The sequence below is a fragment of the Balaenoptera physalus genome (assembly GCF_965194825.1).
Source record: "Balaenoptera physalus genome assembly, chromosome: 17".
In the NCBI taxonomy this organism is placed as follows: Eukaryota; Metazoa; Chordata; class Mammalia; order Artiodactyla; family Balaenopteridae; genus Balaenoptera; species Balaenoptera physalus.
Genome location: NC_138895.1, coordinates 77,512,927 through 77,529,480, shown reverse-complemented (window position 1 = coordinate 77,529,480; position 16,554 = coordinate 77,512,927). Strand labels below are relative to the sequence as shown.

At 51.8% G+C, this 16,554-nt stretch overlaps 1 protein-coding gene across 2 annotated transcripts in view; it reads left to right on the top strand.

Annotated features, from left to right (window-relative positions):
- The window catches only part of NDRG1 (N-myc downstream regulated 1), a 55,626-nt gene that overhangs the window by 28,485 nt on the left and 10,587 nt on the right, over positions 1-16,554 (top strand). Inside the window, exons 4-12 of one of the 2 annotated variants that reach the window (XM_082433847.1) lie at positions 1,030-1,135; positions 3,107-3,227; positions 6,645-6,707; positions 7,495-7,555; positions 8,657-8,743; positions 10,957-11,013; positions 13,818-13,921; positions 15,473-15,529; positions 16,360-16,411. In XM_082433847.1, coding sequence (XP_082289973.1) covers positions 1,030-1,135; positions 3,107-3,227; positions 6,645-6,707; positions 7,495-7,555; positions 8,657-8,743; positions 10,957-11,013; positions 13,818-13,921; positions 15,473-15,529; positions 16,360-16,411 — 708 coding nt within the window. The remainder of the gene's footprint in view (positions 1-1,029; positions 1,136-3,106; positions 3,228-6,644; positions 6,708-7,494; positions 7,556-8,656; positions 8,744-10,956; positions 11,014-13,817; positions 13,922-15,472; positions 15,530-16,359; positions 16,412-16,554) is intronic. The other variant, XM_082433846.1, reaches the window with a different exon arrangement.

Sequence of the window (16,554 nt, the reverse complement as noted above, 5' to 3'; positions counted from 1 at the left end):
CTCAGGCACCTCATTAACCCCTCTGCCCCCGCGTCCTGAGCAGCCCCATCTCGCCGGGGACTGTATTCCTCACCAGGCTTATCTCCTCTGCTGAGGAACCCGGGGTGGTCAGCTCCCTCCCGTCTTACAGACGGGGCTCCGGGAGCTCAGAGGGCTTGGGGAAGGCAGAGCTTGGATTTGAACCCTGATGCCCCAGGCCGGTGGGGACATTGCCCAGCCTGGCCTATTTTTAGAGGGCGCCTTGTGGGTCAGCTGAGGAGACAATGGAGAATGCGGTCCCCACAATGTACCATTGTTCCCACGGTGGCTTCAGGGCCAGGGCTCGGCCCAGCAGATGATCTGTGGTCCCCCCTGGGGGCTGGACCATTGCCCCACCGTCTGCGGATTTTTCCAGCGTTTGTATAGGCAGGAGTGAACAGGCACTCAGAGGAAGAGAGAGAGGGCTGGGGAGACGGGGGCTCTGTGTTCAGGGCACTCATTTTGTTGGGGGGATAAGGCAGGTGGCCCAGGAGGACCCCTGTGCTGGGGATGGGCCTGGGCACTAAGCACTCACCCTTCCCCCTGAGGTTCCATTATTCTTTCCATTTCACAGAAGCACAACGGCTGCCTGGGAGATGCTTCAGGGGTCTTCAAAGCAGATGCCTGGAAGCCCCAGCATCTCTCAGCCTGGGATGGAGAAGGGAGAGGGTTTTTGTTCAAAGCGCAGATACTGAGTTTTCCCGCTCTCAAGGTGGAACCTGAAAATTGGGGTGTATTTATTTTTGAGCCAATTTCTTCAGATTGGCAACCACTGACCTCAACGGATGGCGGGGTGCTTCCTTGGTCCCCCTTCCCCTTTCGTCTCTGCTTCTCGGAGTGGCTTCTCTGGCCAGAGAGAGCTGCCCCCCGAAGCCCAGTGCTCCCACGACCAAATTAGGAGCTTTCCTCCAACCGCAGTGAGACGCGCGCTGGGTGTCTGCAGGCTGTAATTCCAGCCACACCGTGACTGCGGGTCCCACATGACAGGCCCGTCTGTGTGTCTCTCCCCAGGAGCAGGACATCGAGACTTTGCATGGCTCCATTCACGTCACACTGTGTGGGACCCCCAAGGGGAACCGACCCGTCATCCTCACCTACCACGACATTGGCATGAACCGTAAGTTCCGAGGAGCCGCGTGTCCTGGGCGAGCCGGTTCCTGCCGGGGTTGGAGGAGACGACAGCTAGGAAGGGCGGGTGGCTGGGAGTCCGCCTCATCCTCTTTTGCCGGGACTTCCTGGAGCTGTTCTGGGGAGAACTCTTGCCACAGACTGGACGAGCCCGGAATGCACTGCCTGGGGGCTGGGAAATGCTGGGGACTCAGGAGTCCTCCACCATCAGGCTGTGTGACAGTGACTGCCTTTAATGAAGGCCTACAGTGGTTTTTAGTGTTTTCACAGGATTGTGCAACCTTCAGCACAATCCATTTTAGAACATTTTTATTATTCTGAAAAGAAGTTGTGTCCTCTTATCTATCGCTCCCCAATCTCCCATACCCCCCAGCCCCGGGCCACCACTAGTCTACTTTCTGTCTCTAAGGTCTGCCCATTCTGGACATTTTTTATCAATGGAATCACACAATGTGTGGTCTTTCGTGACTGGCTTCTTTCGTAATGTTTTCAAGGTACGTCCGCATTGTGCCATATATCAGTACTTTATTCTCTTTTGCCGAATGATATTCCATTGTATGGATACACCGCATTTTATTTGTCTATCCTCGTTTAATGGGCATTTGGATTTCCCACCTCTCGACTATTCTGAATACTGCTGCTATGGATGTTTAGATTGCGAATTCTTAAGATTACCAGGAAGTGTTCCCAAATGTGGGTTTTTCACAGATGGGACTGGAATAAGATCTACTTAGTATTACAATTACACAGAACAGAAATGCTTCTGTGATGATTCAGAAGGCGCTTATGGCCCTTCCTGGTCCAGTGCGTATTGCAAGCTGGATGCTTGCTTGATTTTTGATTAACAGATGGACTGAATGACATTGTTTTTCCAACAGCTTATTAATACCTCGAGGCTGCGAATGATGTCAGTCACTGAAAACTATTTTTCTCCTTCACTCTCACTTCTCTTTTATCTCTCTTTCCCCCCCATATGCCCCCTTGTAACCATTATGTACCAGATCCGATGCTAGGTACTTTGATATATACCATCTTATTCCACTGATTCTGATGAGGACATGGAATTGCATTTGGTGGTGTTACTCCTCCACTGTTAGAGTACAGTAAGTGCTGTAACAAAAGACCCAAGGCCTCTGTGGCTTAACATGATATATGTTTATTTCTCACCCATGTAACAACTCAGTGGACATTCTGTGGGACACCTTCCATGTGGTGATTCAGGGACCCAGGCTCTTTCTAGCTGTGACTCCACCATCCCCTGGAGCCTCCGAGGCTTCTGTTGGCTCCTCCACACCTAGCAGTGACGAAAGAAAGAGGAGAGAAACCTAGAGGATTGGGTGGCAGGTGTTATGAGGAAATGGGGAGCCTCACATGCTATTGGCTAGAATCTGATCACATGACTGCCTCTGATTGCAAGGGAGGCTGGGAAATGTAGTCCAGAAGTGTGTCCTGGAAGAAAAGGGAAGTGTTTTGGCGACCAGCTGGCCAGCTTTGCCTCAGCAATTAGGAGGCTCATACAAGCCCACATAAGCGTGGTCCCCCTTGTTTGAAAATCCTGTGTGCCCTGGCCAGTATCCCTCAGGTGAGGGTTTAGGAGACCTAGAGAGAAAGAGAGTGTCAGTGGGGCAACCCCACCTCATACGAGGACCATCACGGCCACGACTGTTGGGGGAAGAAGCAGGAGCTGGAATGGGATCCCCTCCCAGCGCTGCCTGGAAGTTTATGTCATCCACCAGCATAGGCAGGAGAGTTTACTGACCGTCTCCACTTCCACACCCACTCCCTTGCCCCATGACTTATTCTTGCCTTTTATCACCAGAGGAAAGTGGGAAAGAAAATGTAGCCATTCTTTCTTGAAAGTTCCTTCCCCCTGCTGTGTAGGCACGAAACCAACAGAATGAATACAGACTTTATTCTCTCCTAACTTCTTCCTCTTCTCTCTCCCCTGCGTGTTCTCCAGACAAAACCTGCTATAACCCCCTCTTCAACTCCGAGGACATGCAGGAGATCACCCAGCACTTTGCTGTCTGCCACGTGGACGCCCCCGGCCAGCAGGACAGTGCTGCATCCTTCCCCACGGGGTAAGAGGAGGGAGCCTCGGGCCCCAGGACAGGGAAAGGAGAGCCATGCAGGGTGGGAACAGGTGGTGGGAGGAGGCATTAGTCAGGCTTTTAATGTTTCTTTTTTAACTGTGATAAAATATATATAACCTAAATTTTACCGTTTTTAACCGTTTGTAAGTGTGTGGTTCACTGACATTAAGTACATTCACATTGTGGTGCAGCCGTCACCACCATTATCTCCAGGACCTTTTAATTAGCCTAAACTGAACCCCCATAGCCATCAATCAATAGCTCCCCAGCCCTCACGCTGCAGACACCCTGTCCCCACCCCACACAGCAGCCCAGCTAGGCTGGCTTTTTATAGGGGTACATGGCCCGGATGGGACTGAAGTGCAAGAGGGTCTTGACAAGATGAAATAGTTAGGAGAAAGATCTAGAAAGTTGGGAAGAAAAATAGAGGCCATAATTGGAAATGATATTGATGAAGTACGTCCTGTGGGCCAGACTTAATCATCTTTATTTACAAATGTCATTTGTATTTAATCCTTACATGGCTGGTGCTGGTAGCTCCGTTCTCTAGATGGAAAAACGGAGGCGTGGAGGGGTTAACTGCCTTGCTCAAGCTCGCACAGCTGGTTTAATTGGGGGGCGGGGAGCAGGTTTGAGCCCAGTCTGCTGGCTCTAAGACTCAAACTCCCTTTGGAACATCAGGCTGCCTTGATCCCGGGTGTCTACACTGCCTGCTCCTCCCCGGTGCGTGGCTGATGTGGGCTTTCAGCTCTCGTTGCGAGGCTGGGGGCAGGCTTACCAAGTGCACTGGACAGTCAGGCTCACATGGGGGAGGCAGACCTCTCGGAGGCCCCTCACTGTGCTGTGACTCAGCCCAGGTGGGACCAGGTTCTTGGGTTTAAAGTCTGCCAAAGAGGCCTTCTTGGAATCACAAAGAGATCTTTTTTGTTAGTGTTCTGAATCATCCTTAATCATTAACCTTTATCAGAGAGGAAGGGAAGGGATGCCCAGACATCTGTTAAAAGAGTTAAAAGCTTCTTAATACAGCAGCAGAGTAAGCGTCTGTCAGTATATCCATCTTTGCTTGGACAAATTGTTTGAAAGACTTGGGCTAACCCAGTGACTCTCAGCTCCCCACGGGGAGATTTTAAAAATATTCTGAAACCTGAGCCCCACCCTCAGGAATTTTCGTTCAGTTGACCCGGAGGCCAAGGTGCACGGTATTTGTTCCCCTAAGTTACCAGGCGATTCCAGCGTGTGGCTGGTGGGACCCACTGCCTGCGTGGGGTCTGGCGTGGTCAGGGGTCTCCTAGGCCCTCCAGGGTGCGCCCCCCTCATCCTGAGGCTGAGACGGCAAAGCAGGGATAGGAGCCCCTGGCCGGGTCACTCCCGGCTCTGGAGTCAGCTTTCTACACATGGGGCCTCGTGAGTAGAATCCTGTTGCCTGCTGGCTGTGTACCCACCCCCCAAGAGCAGTGGGGAAAGAAGTCGTGGAGTTAGGTGTCTCCCCATCTCTCACTGTTTGGGGGCTGCTGGCTCCAAACCGAGCCGTGGCCATTTCAGAAAGACAACGGCTTCATTGATGTGTAGCCCCGCCAACCGGGGTCTTCCTGGCTCTTTCCCTTTTGCACATGCTGGTCCCCCTGCCTAGAATGTTCCCTACACTCTTCAGTCCTCAAGCTCTCCCCAGCCCGTGTCCCCTTCAATGGCACTTCTTCCAAGAAGCCCTCCCTGACCACTTGGTCAGAACAGATCTCGCTGTTTCAACCTCCCGCTCTCAGCACCTTCCCCTCCCCGGTGGTCGCCACTGTCATGAGTTACGCATATTGGTTTCTGCTGACTCGCCCCCCGGCTCCTGCACGGGACCGTGTCTGCTTTGCTCACGTGGGTTCCCGTTGCCTCGCCAGGAGCCTGGCATGAGAAAGGCCCAACAACTCCTCTGTTGAAGGGACTCCTTCCTGCCTGCTCTGATTCCTGAGCCCCGAAGTCGGCATTGTGGAATGCCTTCTAGTGGGTGACCCCCAGCACCTAGACCGAGTGGGTCTTGTGAGGCATCTTGACGGCTCCCCCAGGGACCTGCCTCCGGGACCATGGGACATTCGGAGGAGCTGGCTCCTAACACAGCGTGCCGTGTGGACTCACTTTCCATAAAACGGGCCAGACTCCCTGATGACAGCCAAGACCATGGAGAAAAGGACAAATCTTTGAGTTCCTTCCAGGAAGATGGGAAAGAAAATGTGTGGAAACTCTGGCTAGGGTTGTAGGCACCTGGCCGGGCAAAGGCTCTAGGGATTCTTTCTGGAAATTCAACGGAGGTGAACATACACTTGCTTCTGGAGAGGCAGAGGGAACAGCATGTGCAAAGGCCAAGAGGAGAGCCAGTCTAGAAATGGTAGATAATCTGGAAGGAGAGCCTGCTGGCCGAGAAGAAGGAGCCAGCCTGGGAGGTGGCTTCGTGTGGTGCCAGAGGTTGGCCTCTGGTGTCCCCATTGGAAAGGTGGGCACAGTGGGAACAAGAGACCCTTTCCAGGCCCTGCTAAGGAGCTGATGATGGGAAACTGTTGTTTCCTGCATCCAGCAAAGGGGGAGCCCTCGCCTTAGTGTACAGACCCAGGCAGCCTGCAGGCTCCCTGATCACCCAATGAGAGTTCTCACCGCCGTCACCCTCCTCGGTACCTGCTGTCCTGGGCCAGTTTTGAACAGAGAGGAGCTCCCCCAGCCCTCTGTTAACATTGAGGAGTGGTCCCGGAAGATGTGTGAGTCGAGGCATCCCTGTGCCTTAAAATCACTCTGGGTATCCATTTCCCGAAGCCACTGTGTCCAGCCAATCAGGGTGGCTTGCCGTCTCTGCCTTGTCTCCCAGGCTTCTTCTCAAGCATCTCTTGGGGAGAGGAGAGGAGAGGGAGGGGCTTCCCCAAGGTCAGGAGGGCTTCACGGGAGGGCTGCCAGGAGACCTCCTTTGGGAAGGTAAGTGAGTACATGGGCCTTGAAATCCTGAGAGCTCCAAATCCCTGCTTGTCTGTGAAGCCAAGTCACTTATCTCTTAGCCGTCATGATATTTACAATCTTTATATGAGGGAACTCATAGCAACCTCATAGACTAGTTGTAAAGATTAAATGAGCTTACAGTGCTCATCAAATGCTTGTTGTGGGACCTGGAACATAGGAAGCGGTGTGTAAAGGGTCACTTTACAAAGTAAAAGGTGGGGGAAATAGGATGGAGAGCATCCTTGCGCAGAGGAGCAGGCTGTGTACACGGTGGGGTGCTTGGAGTGGGGGCCGCGGGAGGGGACTAGACTGGGGAGTGTGGGCGTACAGGGCGGTTTGTTGCACGGTCCCTGCCTATCAAGTGTGTTTTCGTTTGCACTGTTCATTTCCGCCGGGGTCCCGGCTCTTGTTAACTGCCTCTGCATGGTCTCTCCCAAGGTACATGTACCCCTCCATGGACCAGCTGGCGGAAATGCTGCCTGGAGTCCTTCACCAGTTTGGGTAAGAGTGAGGGATCCACTCCCCCACCAGCTTGCAGAGAAGGGTGATCTCTAGCTTCTGCCTCTCCTGGGGTCTTGATCTGGCCCCGGCACTGAAATCTAGGTTAATGCTTAAAGATCAGGGAAGAAATCAGCTTGTTGTACTCCGCAGACACTGTTTTTCATGCAGTCTCTTTACTCCCATCTGCCTCTTGCAAGTCGGGCTCTTCTCCTTGAGTCAATCCATCACCCGATGACAGCCACCCCACCCATCCTTTCCCCGCCTCTCTTCTTTTATTGCTTTCTCTTTCCCATGGAACATTCTGGAATAGGGTTGCCTGAACCCTTAACATCTCCCTCCAGGCCTTTATTTCTTCAGGGCTCAAGGAAACTTCTTAGTGGAGCCTTTTGTACGATGATAACACCTCCAAGTTCTTGCCCAATTCATTTTCATTCCAAGTTTTAGAATCCAAAATAAAGCTGAAGAGCGGGAAGAAGCAGTTTGGTAAATAGGCCTTCCCGTAAATGACAGCGGGCCTGTCAGAGCCTGGCCGCGGTCGGGAGAGGAGTGAGGGAAAGGCATGAGTCTTTCCAAGGTCAAGGTCTTCTGTCCAGACATAAAGCATGGTGCATTGCAGATCCTGCAGGGCACGTATGGCAGCGTGGTCCCACTTTGTCTAGCCTGCCAGCCGCCCTCAGCAATGCCCACGACACACCCTTGGGGAGATGAGAGGGGCGGGGAAGGTTTTCAAAGGGCGCTTCCCATCGCTCACTCCTTCTGGGATGTGAATTTTTATTTCTCCTTCCAGACTGAAAAGCATCATTGGCATGGGAACCGGAGCGGGCGCCTACATCCTCACTCGATTTGCTGTGAGTTCTTTCATTAAAAAAAAAAAAAAAAAACTCTCTCTCTCTCTCTCTATATGCACAATATATATGTTTTAAATAAAATTAATTCAAGATTAAGGAAGAAAATTAGAAAAGCAACAAAAAAAACTCCCCAAAAGGAAAAAGAAATGAGCCATAATTCCATTTCCCAAAGGAGAACCACAGTGCACTTCGGGGTGTGTGGTCCAGAGTTACGTATGCACGTGGGGTGTGTGGGTGTGCACTCACGTATACACCAGCAGCTCTTTCCCTTCACTGAAATGCCGCACGAGACATGTTCCTTGATCATCATCTTCGCTCGCTTCGCAGTGATTGTGGCCCGGTCCTCACGTCACTGAGTACTCTGCTGTGCTACTTCTTTGTGATAGCTGCACGGTTTTTGTAGTCAGGGAACTCTTGGACCCTGACTAATTCTAAACTAATCAGAGATATCTGTGTTAACATGACAGATGTCACTTATGTTACTAGGGGTCCAGGTCAGGTGCTGCTGGGTCCTTTGTATCCTTACCAAACAGTTGTTTCAAAATTCAGTGATGCTCATTTTATTCAACCATATGTCATCTGATGGCCTATTATTTGCTGGACTTTGCTAGAGGTTAGGCATGCTGGCACAAATACAAAATGGTCTGGCTGTCTAGGCTCTGAGCAGATAAAATAAAGTCTCAACTGTGTCTTAGGTCTCTATCTCCATATCTCTGAGAAGTAATAGAATTCTTACTGATTACTGAAGAGCTGATTAGCTTGCCTGATTTATGAGATCCATGGTATGATGTACCCATTTCACAGCTAGGGAAGCTGAGGGGCAGCAGGGTGAAGTGACTTGTCCCACGTAGGTCTGCCAAGCACACGTGCTCCTACTTCTCCTATGGTTTCCTCTTTCCCTTCTCTCAGGAACCCCATTTAGTGTCTACTAGGCTGGAACCTCAGTTTTGGAAGGGGGGCAGTGTCGAGAGCAGCAGCCTGCTCTGGGGGTCCACACGGGTCCTCTTCTGGTACTTTTCTCAGCCTTTGGTTTGACTTTATAAAGTTCACAGTCTCTCAGATGGCTAGGTTGTCTCTCTCACTTCGTGTCTCCAATTGCAGCTGAACAACCCCGAGATGGTGGAGGGCCTCGTCCTCATCAACGTGAACCCTTGTGCGGAAGGCTGGATGGACTGGGCCGCCTCTAAGGTTAGGCTGGGGGCCTGGGTCGGGCAGGGGGTGTCCCAGTCTGCAGAGGGGCAGGTGTGCCTGACTCTGCCTGGAGGACAAAATGCAAGAGACCTCTCCTAGCCCCACCCCTTCACCACCCCCAGCAAAGAAAGCAGCTTTCCTCCGCTTGGCTTTGAATAGTGAACATGACCTCAGCCATGTGCCATTCAGATTTCAATAGGACCCTGCTGTCTGAGCCAGCGATACCAGTGGGACACGGGTACCAAGCCAGCTTTTATAAGGACAACCTGGGTTAAGAAGTGTTCGCTGGGGACTTAGCATATGTTGGGCTTAGATCAAGATGCTGAGAATAAAAAGATGAACAAGACAAATGCCTGTCACCCCAGTCACGTACATATTATTAATGAAAAAGAAATACATATCTGGTACTGATTCTATGCCACTTAACTTTACAATAATAATAATTAGCTAACAAGTGTTGAATGTTTATCAGGTTCTCTTTATTAGCTAACAAGCGTTGAATGTTTATCAAGTTCTCTTTCTACTCTCCATGGCTATATCTGCATGACCTCATTCCATCCTCAGTCACTCCAGGAGTGGGAATTGTTCTAACCATTTTACAGAGGAGGAAACTGAGGGTCGCAGGGATTAGGAAGCTGTCTAGGGCCGCACAGAGCCAGGCAGTGGGAGAACTGGGGCTGAACGAGATCCCTTGGACTCTGTGGTCCTTGGAATCAGCTCTGAGCAGGGCTCACCGCCGGCCCCATCTCTCCATCAGCAGGTGTCAAATGCCCGCCGAGACCCAAGCACCGCAGGTCTGGGAATGCAGAGCTAGCAGGACACATCCCTGCCTGGGGAAAGGGCCCGAGCTGCCTCAGGAAGCTGTGCCCTGGCTGGGTTCCTTGTTTATCTTTTAAAAAGATTATTGTTTTTTTTTCATAAAGGCCCCAGTATTTGCCAAGGAGAGGGGGAAACCATTCCAACTCTAACAGGACAAAGACTTTCAAGCCGGGCTGATCCTGGCCTCTCATTTTGAAAGTGTGTTTTTGCCAAGTTTGGGATGGCTGTTGGGGACAGGGGGTTTGAAGGTTTGAAGGGGTCCCCCCTCCCCCTACTTCCCACCCCATCCTGGCCACTGTGATATTTCATTTCTTCCTGGAACATTCCACCAGGGTGAGGGGGCCCTTTCCTCCCACCGGCGTGATATTCAGGAGCGGAACACATTCCCTGTTTTTTATTTTGTTTTCCAGCAAAGGGAATGGCACTGCAGTCGGCCGGTTTGGCTTCTTGGTAGCTGTTCTGAGCCAGACATGGGGGCTGGGACGTTGACCACTGGCTAGAGTGGAGCCCGAGGGCTGTTTGGGGGGTTTTAGTATTTGCACCGTATCCTTCCTTTCCAGCCCCAGCCCTGGAAGAGGAAGACCTCTTCCTCTAGGAAGACCTAGTGTGTGTCAGGCGCTGGGGTCTGATCCTGTGACATGTGTAGTTGCCATGTGTAACCCTCACCTTGGCCTTGTGACTCTGAAGCTCCTGGCATCCTGGTTACAGATGAGAAGTCTGAGGTCCAGTGGCTCTGCTACCCTCCCAGGGCCACACAGCTAGGAGGTGGCAGACGGGTCAGCCTAGGTCCCCCATGTCTAGAGCTTCTCGCCCCTATGGGTTCCTGCCTGACACTGAAGTTGGTCCACACACATTTATGGAGCTCCTGCTGTATGCCTAGCATTTATGGAGCTCCTGCTGTATACCTAGCATTGTCGGTGGGAGCAGGTAGAGAAGAGAAGGTCAGTATATTTAGAGAGAGGAAACTGGCTTAAGAGGGAAAATCTAGAGGATGATACAGAAAGGATAGTTTGAGGTAAGCAGATCCTGGCGTGTAGACTGGGAGCTCAGTGTGTGTTTAGAAGTCGTGGACAGGCCCCCTTTACTGAGGACTTGGTGAGCTGAGGCCCGACAAAAGCTGGGAGTATGTGGGGTCTTTGTTCAGACGCATTTTCCCCGCATCTCCTGTGCCCCGGGCTCTGAGAGTAAGGAATTGATGACCCTGCCTTCCAGGGCCCCAGGTCCAGTAAGTAACTGGAGACAGGTAACCGCCTTCCCATCCAGGGGGCGTCCTCAGACCTGAGTGCCAGGGAACCCACACTGCGGCTCCGCCCCCAGGGCAGTGGGATTGGCCTGACCTTGTCCGACTACTGTGAACGCCGGCTTTCTAATCCCTGTTTCTGTCCTCCCAGATCTCCGGATGGACCCAAGCCCTTCCAGACATGGTGATGTCTCACCTCTTTGGGAAGGTGAGCAGCGTGGCCCGGCGTTGTGTTGTTCAGTCGCGTGCTGCCAGACATGTAGAGCGCAGAGACGGCCCAGGCACAGCAAGGGGCCGCTCCGTCTGACCCTCCTGAAATAGCCCATCGTTACTCATTCACAGTCGTCACGCCATTCCTTCTCTCTTGCTCTCCCTTTAACAGAAGTCTTTTTTTAACAGCTTTGTTGAAGTACAATACACTGCACATATTGAAATTTGACAAATTCGACAAATTTTGACATTCTGAAAACCATCACTGAAGCCATCACAGATGACTAACAAAATACCATAACCCCCAGAACTTCCCCTGTGATGCTTGGTAATCCTTCTCTCCCTCCTCCTCAGGTAACCTCTGATCTGCTTTGGGTCACTGTAGATTCATTTGCATTTCCTAGATTTTTATGTAAACAGTTTCAGTACGTGCTCTTTTATTTTTAAATCTGGCTTCTTTCACTCACCATTAAATTATTTTGCGATCCATCCATGTCATTGGGCGAATCAAGAGTTCGTCCCTTTTTAGTGCTGAGTGGTGTTCTGTGGTATGGGTGTACCAGAGGTTGCTTCCGCATTCACCTGTTGATTGACATTTGGGTTCTTTCCAGTTCTGGGCTGTAACAAAGCCTACAGCAAACACACCCATGGAATTTGCTGTGTGTCAGCCTTGGTCCTAAGGACTCTATGACCCATATGAGAAGGACCTTTTGTTCCTAGTTATGGATCTATTTTTTTCCCCAGTTTTACATGAGGAAACTGAGACCAGAGAGGTTGAGTGAGCTGTGTGAGGTCTCACAGCCAGAGAGAGGGGCTGGGATTGGAGCCTATGAGTCTGGCTCCAGTGTGGGTCCCATAACCATCTGTGCCTCTGCTGGTATCCGGCTCTCAGACAGGTTGTGGTGCACTTATCCCCGCTGAGCATGGGCTGAGCCAAGCCCCTGGCAGCATGCGAGTGGTGTGTGGTTCTACCCTGTCACCCGGCCAGTGTGGCCCCTGCCTCTGGCTTTGTACCTCCTGCTGGGCTGGAGGATGTGCTGCTCTGATGCAGGGGTCTGATGTGGCCCTCAAGTTGCCCAGCTTGAGGTGACTTGCTCTGCTCACTGTGTGTGGCCCACACACCACTGTTTGCTCCTTAGCTGAAGAGTGTGACCGTCTGGCGTGTGACCATATGACACCCAGGGAAGCAGAGGTTTTGCTGGGTTGCTGAAGTGTGCACTGTTTGGTCCTTGTGTTAGTTTCCTGTGGCTGCTCTAACAAAGTACCACAAACTGGGTGGCTTAAAACAACCGAAATATATCCTCTCTCAGTTCTGGGGGCCAGAAGTCTGAAACCGGGTGTTGGCCGGGCCATACTCCTCCAGTGGTACTAGGGGAGGATCCTTCCTTGCTTCTCCCGGCTTCTGGTAGCCTCAGCCTTCCTCGGCTTGTGGTTTCTCACTCCAGTCTATGCCTCCATCTTTGCACGGCTTTCTCTGTGTCTGTTTCAAATCTCCCTCTGCCTTTCTCCTACAAGGACACTTGTCACTGGATTTAGAACCTACTGGCATAAGGCAGGATGACCTCATCTCTGGATCCTTAACTTAAATTACGTCTGCAAAGACCTTTTTTCCAAATAACATTCGCAGAGTCCAGGAATTTGATGTGAAACATGTTCTTGGGGCCACCTTGTAGCCCACTAGAGTCCTCTTTCCCTTTTCATGCTTCCTTTCACGGTTTGCAATACATTTTCTCCACCCTGAGTGTATAATCTGAATCTGATAGCAATATGGGAAAGATCAGAGCCAGCATCTGTATTTTCTCGGAAGAGGGGTGTCAAGCATAGAGTGAGAACTTTGCCTGACTGTACCCCAAATTACCTGGGGTATCTGTTGGTACCCCTGAGTTGCTACAGCTGTGTTTCAATCTGTAACCCCAGCACAATTCCTCGGACTATTTTTTTCCTGACTTTTTTGGGGAAAAGCTGGTCTCTTTGTTGCTTCAGTGACCGTGGACTGTCTTGACGCAGCTCAGGGAGACACTGGGCCCCCTTTTCTCCCTCTCGCTCCTGATCTGGTCGTTGTCAATCACATCAGGCCCTTTCGTGAAACCTGTAGCATCCGCTGTTGCACAAATGAGAAACAGAGCAAGCTCATAACTTGTTTGTTTGTCCCAAATCACATTCCAAAAGGAACCAGGGAGAGGGAAGGCTGAGGCCAGCCTTCTGCAGGGGTCTGGTTGGCCCTCCTGGGAATCAAGATTGCCCTTCATTCCGGCAACTTCCTGTTGCATGAGTTGGTTTTGTTTTGCAATCATGAAAAACTTCTTTTCACCTCTCCCCATTAAAAAGAAAATAATAGTAATTGCTAACAGTCGCCTCGATGTTTACTGTTTACAGTGAGCTTTCCAGAGTGGCCAACCTCTGATAAATCCTACAATTTGATGAAGTGGGTAATGTCATCCCCACTCTTTTTTTTTAAAAGGGAGCTGAGGCTCAGAGAGGTGAAGTACTCGCCCAATTAAGGGGCAGTGACAGAGCCAAGAGGACTGACTTCAGATCAAAACTCCTGAAGTCTGAGCCCAGAAGGGCGTGCTTGCCCCTCCAGCTTTGCGTTCCCTCTGCTGCCAGCTGATATTCAGACATCGGTCTGCATCTGGGTGCGGCTTCCGCTTTCCTGAAGGTTCCCTCAGGCTCCATAGCAGGCTCATGGAATAGGCATTGCTGCCTTCACTACGTAGCTGAATAACCTGAAGACTGGTGAGGGTAGTGACCAGCCCGTGGCCGCAGTTCCCACGAATGACATTCTCCCCTCTGTCGATGCAGGAGGAAATGCAGAATAACGTGGAGGTGGTCCACACCTGCCGCCAGCACATCGTGAATGACATGAACCCCGGCAACCTGCACCTGTTCATCAACGTCTACAACAGGTACCAGGATGCCGCTGGGCCACACGATGGCCACTTGTCAGGCTCCTTTTGTAGGTCCGGAACAAACTTGGGGCAAGAGAGGAGGGATTATAAAATTAATATAAGATGCAGCCCCTGAGCAAATAGGTGAACAGAACAAGCGTGCCCAGTAAGGGCCCCTGGGAAGTCAGGTGCCTCCTGGAGTTTTGAGTGCTTTGCAAGGAGCTGAACTTCTACTCTAGACCACCAGGGGCGCACGCAGGAGTGGGAACAGTCATATCACAAAGGGTTTGCGTCCACGCCTGTGCCAGCGCTGACCCTAAGGAAGGTCCGGATGTGGGGAGAGCTGAGAGGGAGGGCGGCAGAGCACTGGGGGAGGACGGGAAGAATCCAGGGAGGCTGCTGGGAGGCGAAGGAGTCACTCCAAGGATAAGGACACCTGAGCATGGCCTTTGGCGAGGGCGCAGCCCTCTTAAGGATACCTGAGTGCTGGTCTGGGGCTCAGGTAAGGGAGGGAACAGCTCAGGGCCACTGGGAGCAGCCAGGGGTTCTGGAATCTCCAGGGAACTCAGCCTGCCGCTCCCACAGAGGGGGCAGAAATAAGCCTCCTGGGCTCTGTGTCGCTCACATGTTAATAACTTGACTTCATGAAGGGCATTCGTGTCCCTTTCCTCTTGCCCTCCACCCAGCCTCTCAGTGCAGGGGGGACTGGTAATGGCCCCGGCGTGTAACCAAAGACACGGAGGCTGAGTGCTCATTTATTCAGCAAGCGCTAAGTGAGGGCTGGAGTGGGCAGGCTTGCGGCTGGGCAGTGGGCACCCAGAGGAGACGAGCAGCAACCCCTCGCAGCCCCACATGCTGCAGGGACGAACTGGTGCCTCTGAAAAACCCTATGACGAGGATGCTCTCACCGTCATTTCCTGCTGAGGAAGCGAAGGCACAGAGAGGTTCGGCTTCCTGCCCAAGGTCACACAGCTGGGAAGCAGAGACGCGTGATTTGAATGCAACCGGGCTGGCTCCGGGCTGTGAGCTGGGAAAGGGTGTCTCATGGTGGGAGCTGCCAGGCAGGGAGAGGCTGGTGTCCGTCTGCAGGGGAGAGTAATGGAGCCACACTGGGTACAGTGGGAGACCATGGGAGGGTTTAAAATGAGGGAGTGAAAGGATCAGGTCTGAGTTCTAAAGAGTTGGTTTGGTTACTATGTAGAGGACTCAGAGTTGGGGGCGAGAGTGAGAGTGAGGCTAAGAGAAGAGGCTGGACACCATTTGGGAGGTCGAGGCTCCTACTAGGGGGGACGGGAAGCAGGGACCCTCTGTAGAGGAGGATGCGATTTGTACATAAAAGGAAAAAAGCACACGGGGGACGATGAGGTGGGTCCATGGGTCCTGCTGTCTCTGAAGCCACTTCTATGGACCCAGAGAGGCTGGGGTGGGACTTCACACAGCTTGGGATGTAGGTGGCTGTTTGCCAGAGCGGCCAGTGCAGGAGCTCCTGGGATTGGCTTGGTGGGAGGGGCTTCCTCCAGGGGAGGGTCTGCTGATGTAAAGGTATGTTTGTTTGTTGTTTGTCTGTAGCCGGCGGGACCTGGAGATTGAGCGGCCGATGCCCGGAACCCACACGGTCACCCTGCAGTGAGTTGCCCTTCTCTCCTGCACCGTCTCTTTAGCTGTGCTCACTGTTGCCGGCAGCGCCTTAGTTCTGAGTTTGGCAGGACTGCCCCCCTTGTGCTAGGACAGCCCAGTCAGCGAGAACTGCGTGGATTCTGCCCAGGGATTGGGCACGGCCCAGCCTCACTCGCCTTCTCCTTGTGCAGGAATTTGGTTTGTAGGATGTCCCTGAGAGCTCGGTGGGGGAGCCTTGGATCTCAAACAAGGAATGCTAATAACCACAACTGGACAGAATTTATGAAGCACCTACTCTGTGCCCAATACTGTGTGAGGCTTTGCTTCACAGAGCCTGGAGATGAATAGGACATAGGACCCACCCTGAAGTGCCCTATAAAGCTAGAAGGAAAAGACAGTTGTGGGTACAGCCACCTGGATTCCAGCAGTAGCAACCATGTCTTTTTATAGTTCCTTAAGTGAACCATATTATTTGACACTTGAACTTGGCACATGCCATTTTCTTTGTCAGGCATGTCATTTTCACCTCTGTTTTTGATTGCTGGCAAAGTCCTACTCATCCTTCCTTGAGGAGAGGGTGCTTGAAAATAAAACATCAGGGCATAGAAATTCTCTGGCTGAAATTCATACTAAGGTGTAAATGACTACCAACCCATTTTTTTCCTAAGAATAAAGCAGAGGATAGAGAATGAAGGTAGTAAAAAGAGCCAAAGGTACTGGGGAAAACAAAGTAGATTTTTTTTTTTTTTTAGAATTCTGGCCCCAGCCTGGCAGGGCTGGGAGCATGAGAATCTTTCAGTGAACGTTATGTTAACTCCCCCTTGTCTCCCTGCCCCCAGGTGTCCTGCTTTGTTGGTGGTTGGGGACAGTTCTCCTGCTGTGGACGCTGTGGTATGTAGAAATCAACCACTGGTTTCTGTGCTTAACTCAACGGTCCAATTCTGGTTACCTTGGTATGAAGTCTCCCTGCCCACCCTCTTCCCCTCCTCTGCTCCCTTCAGGGCAAGTGCCATCTTCTAGATGCCATATTGGCC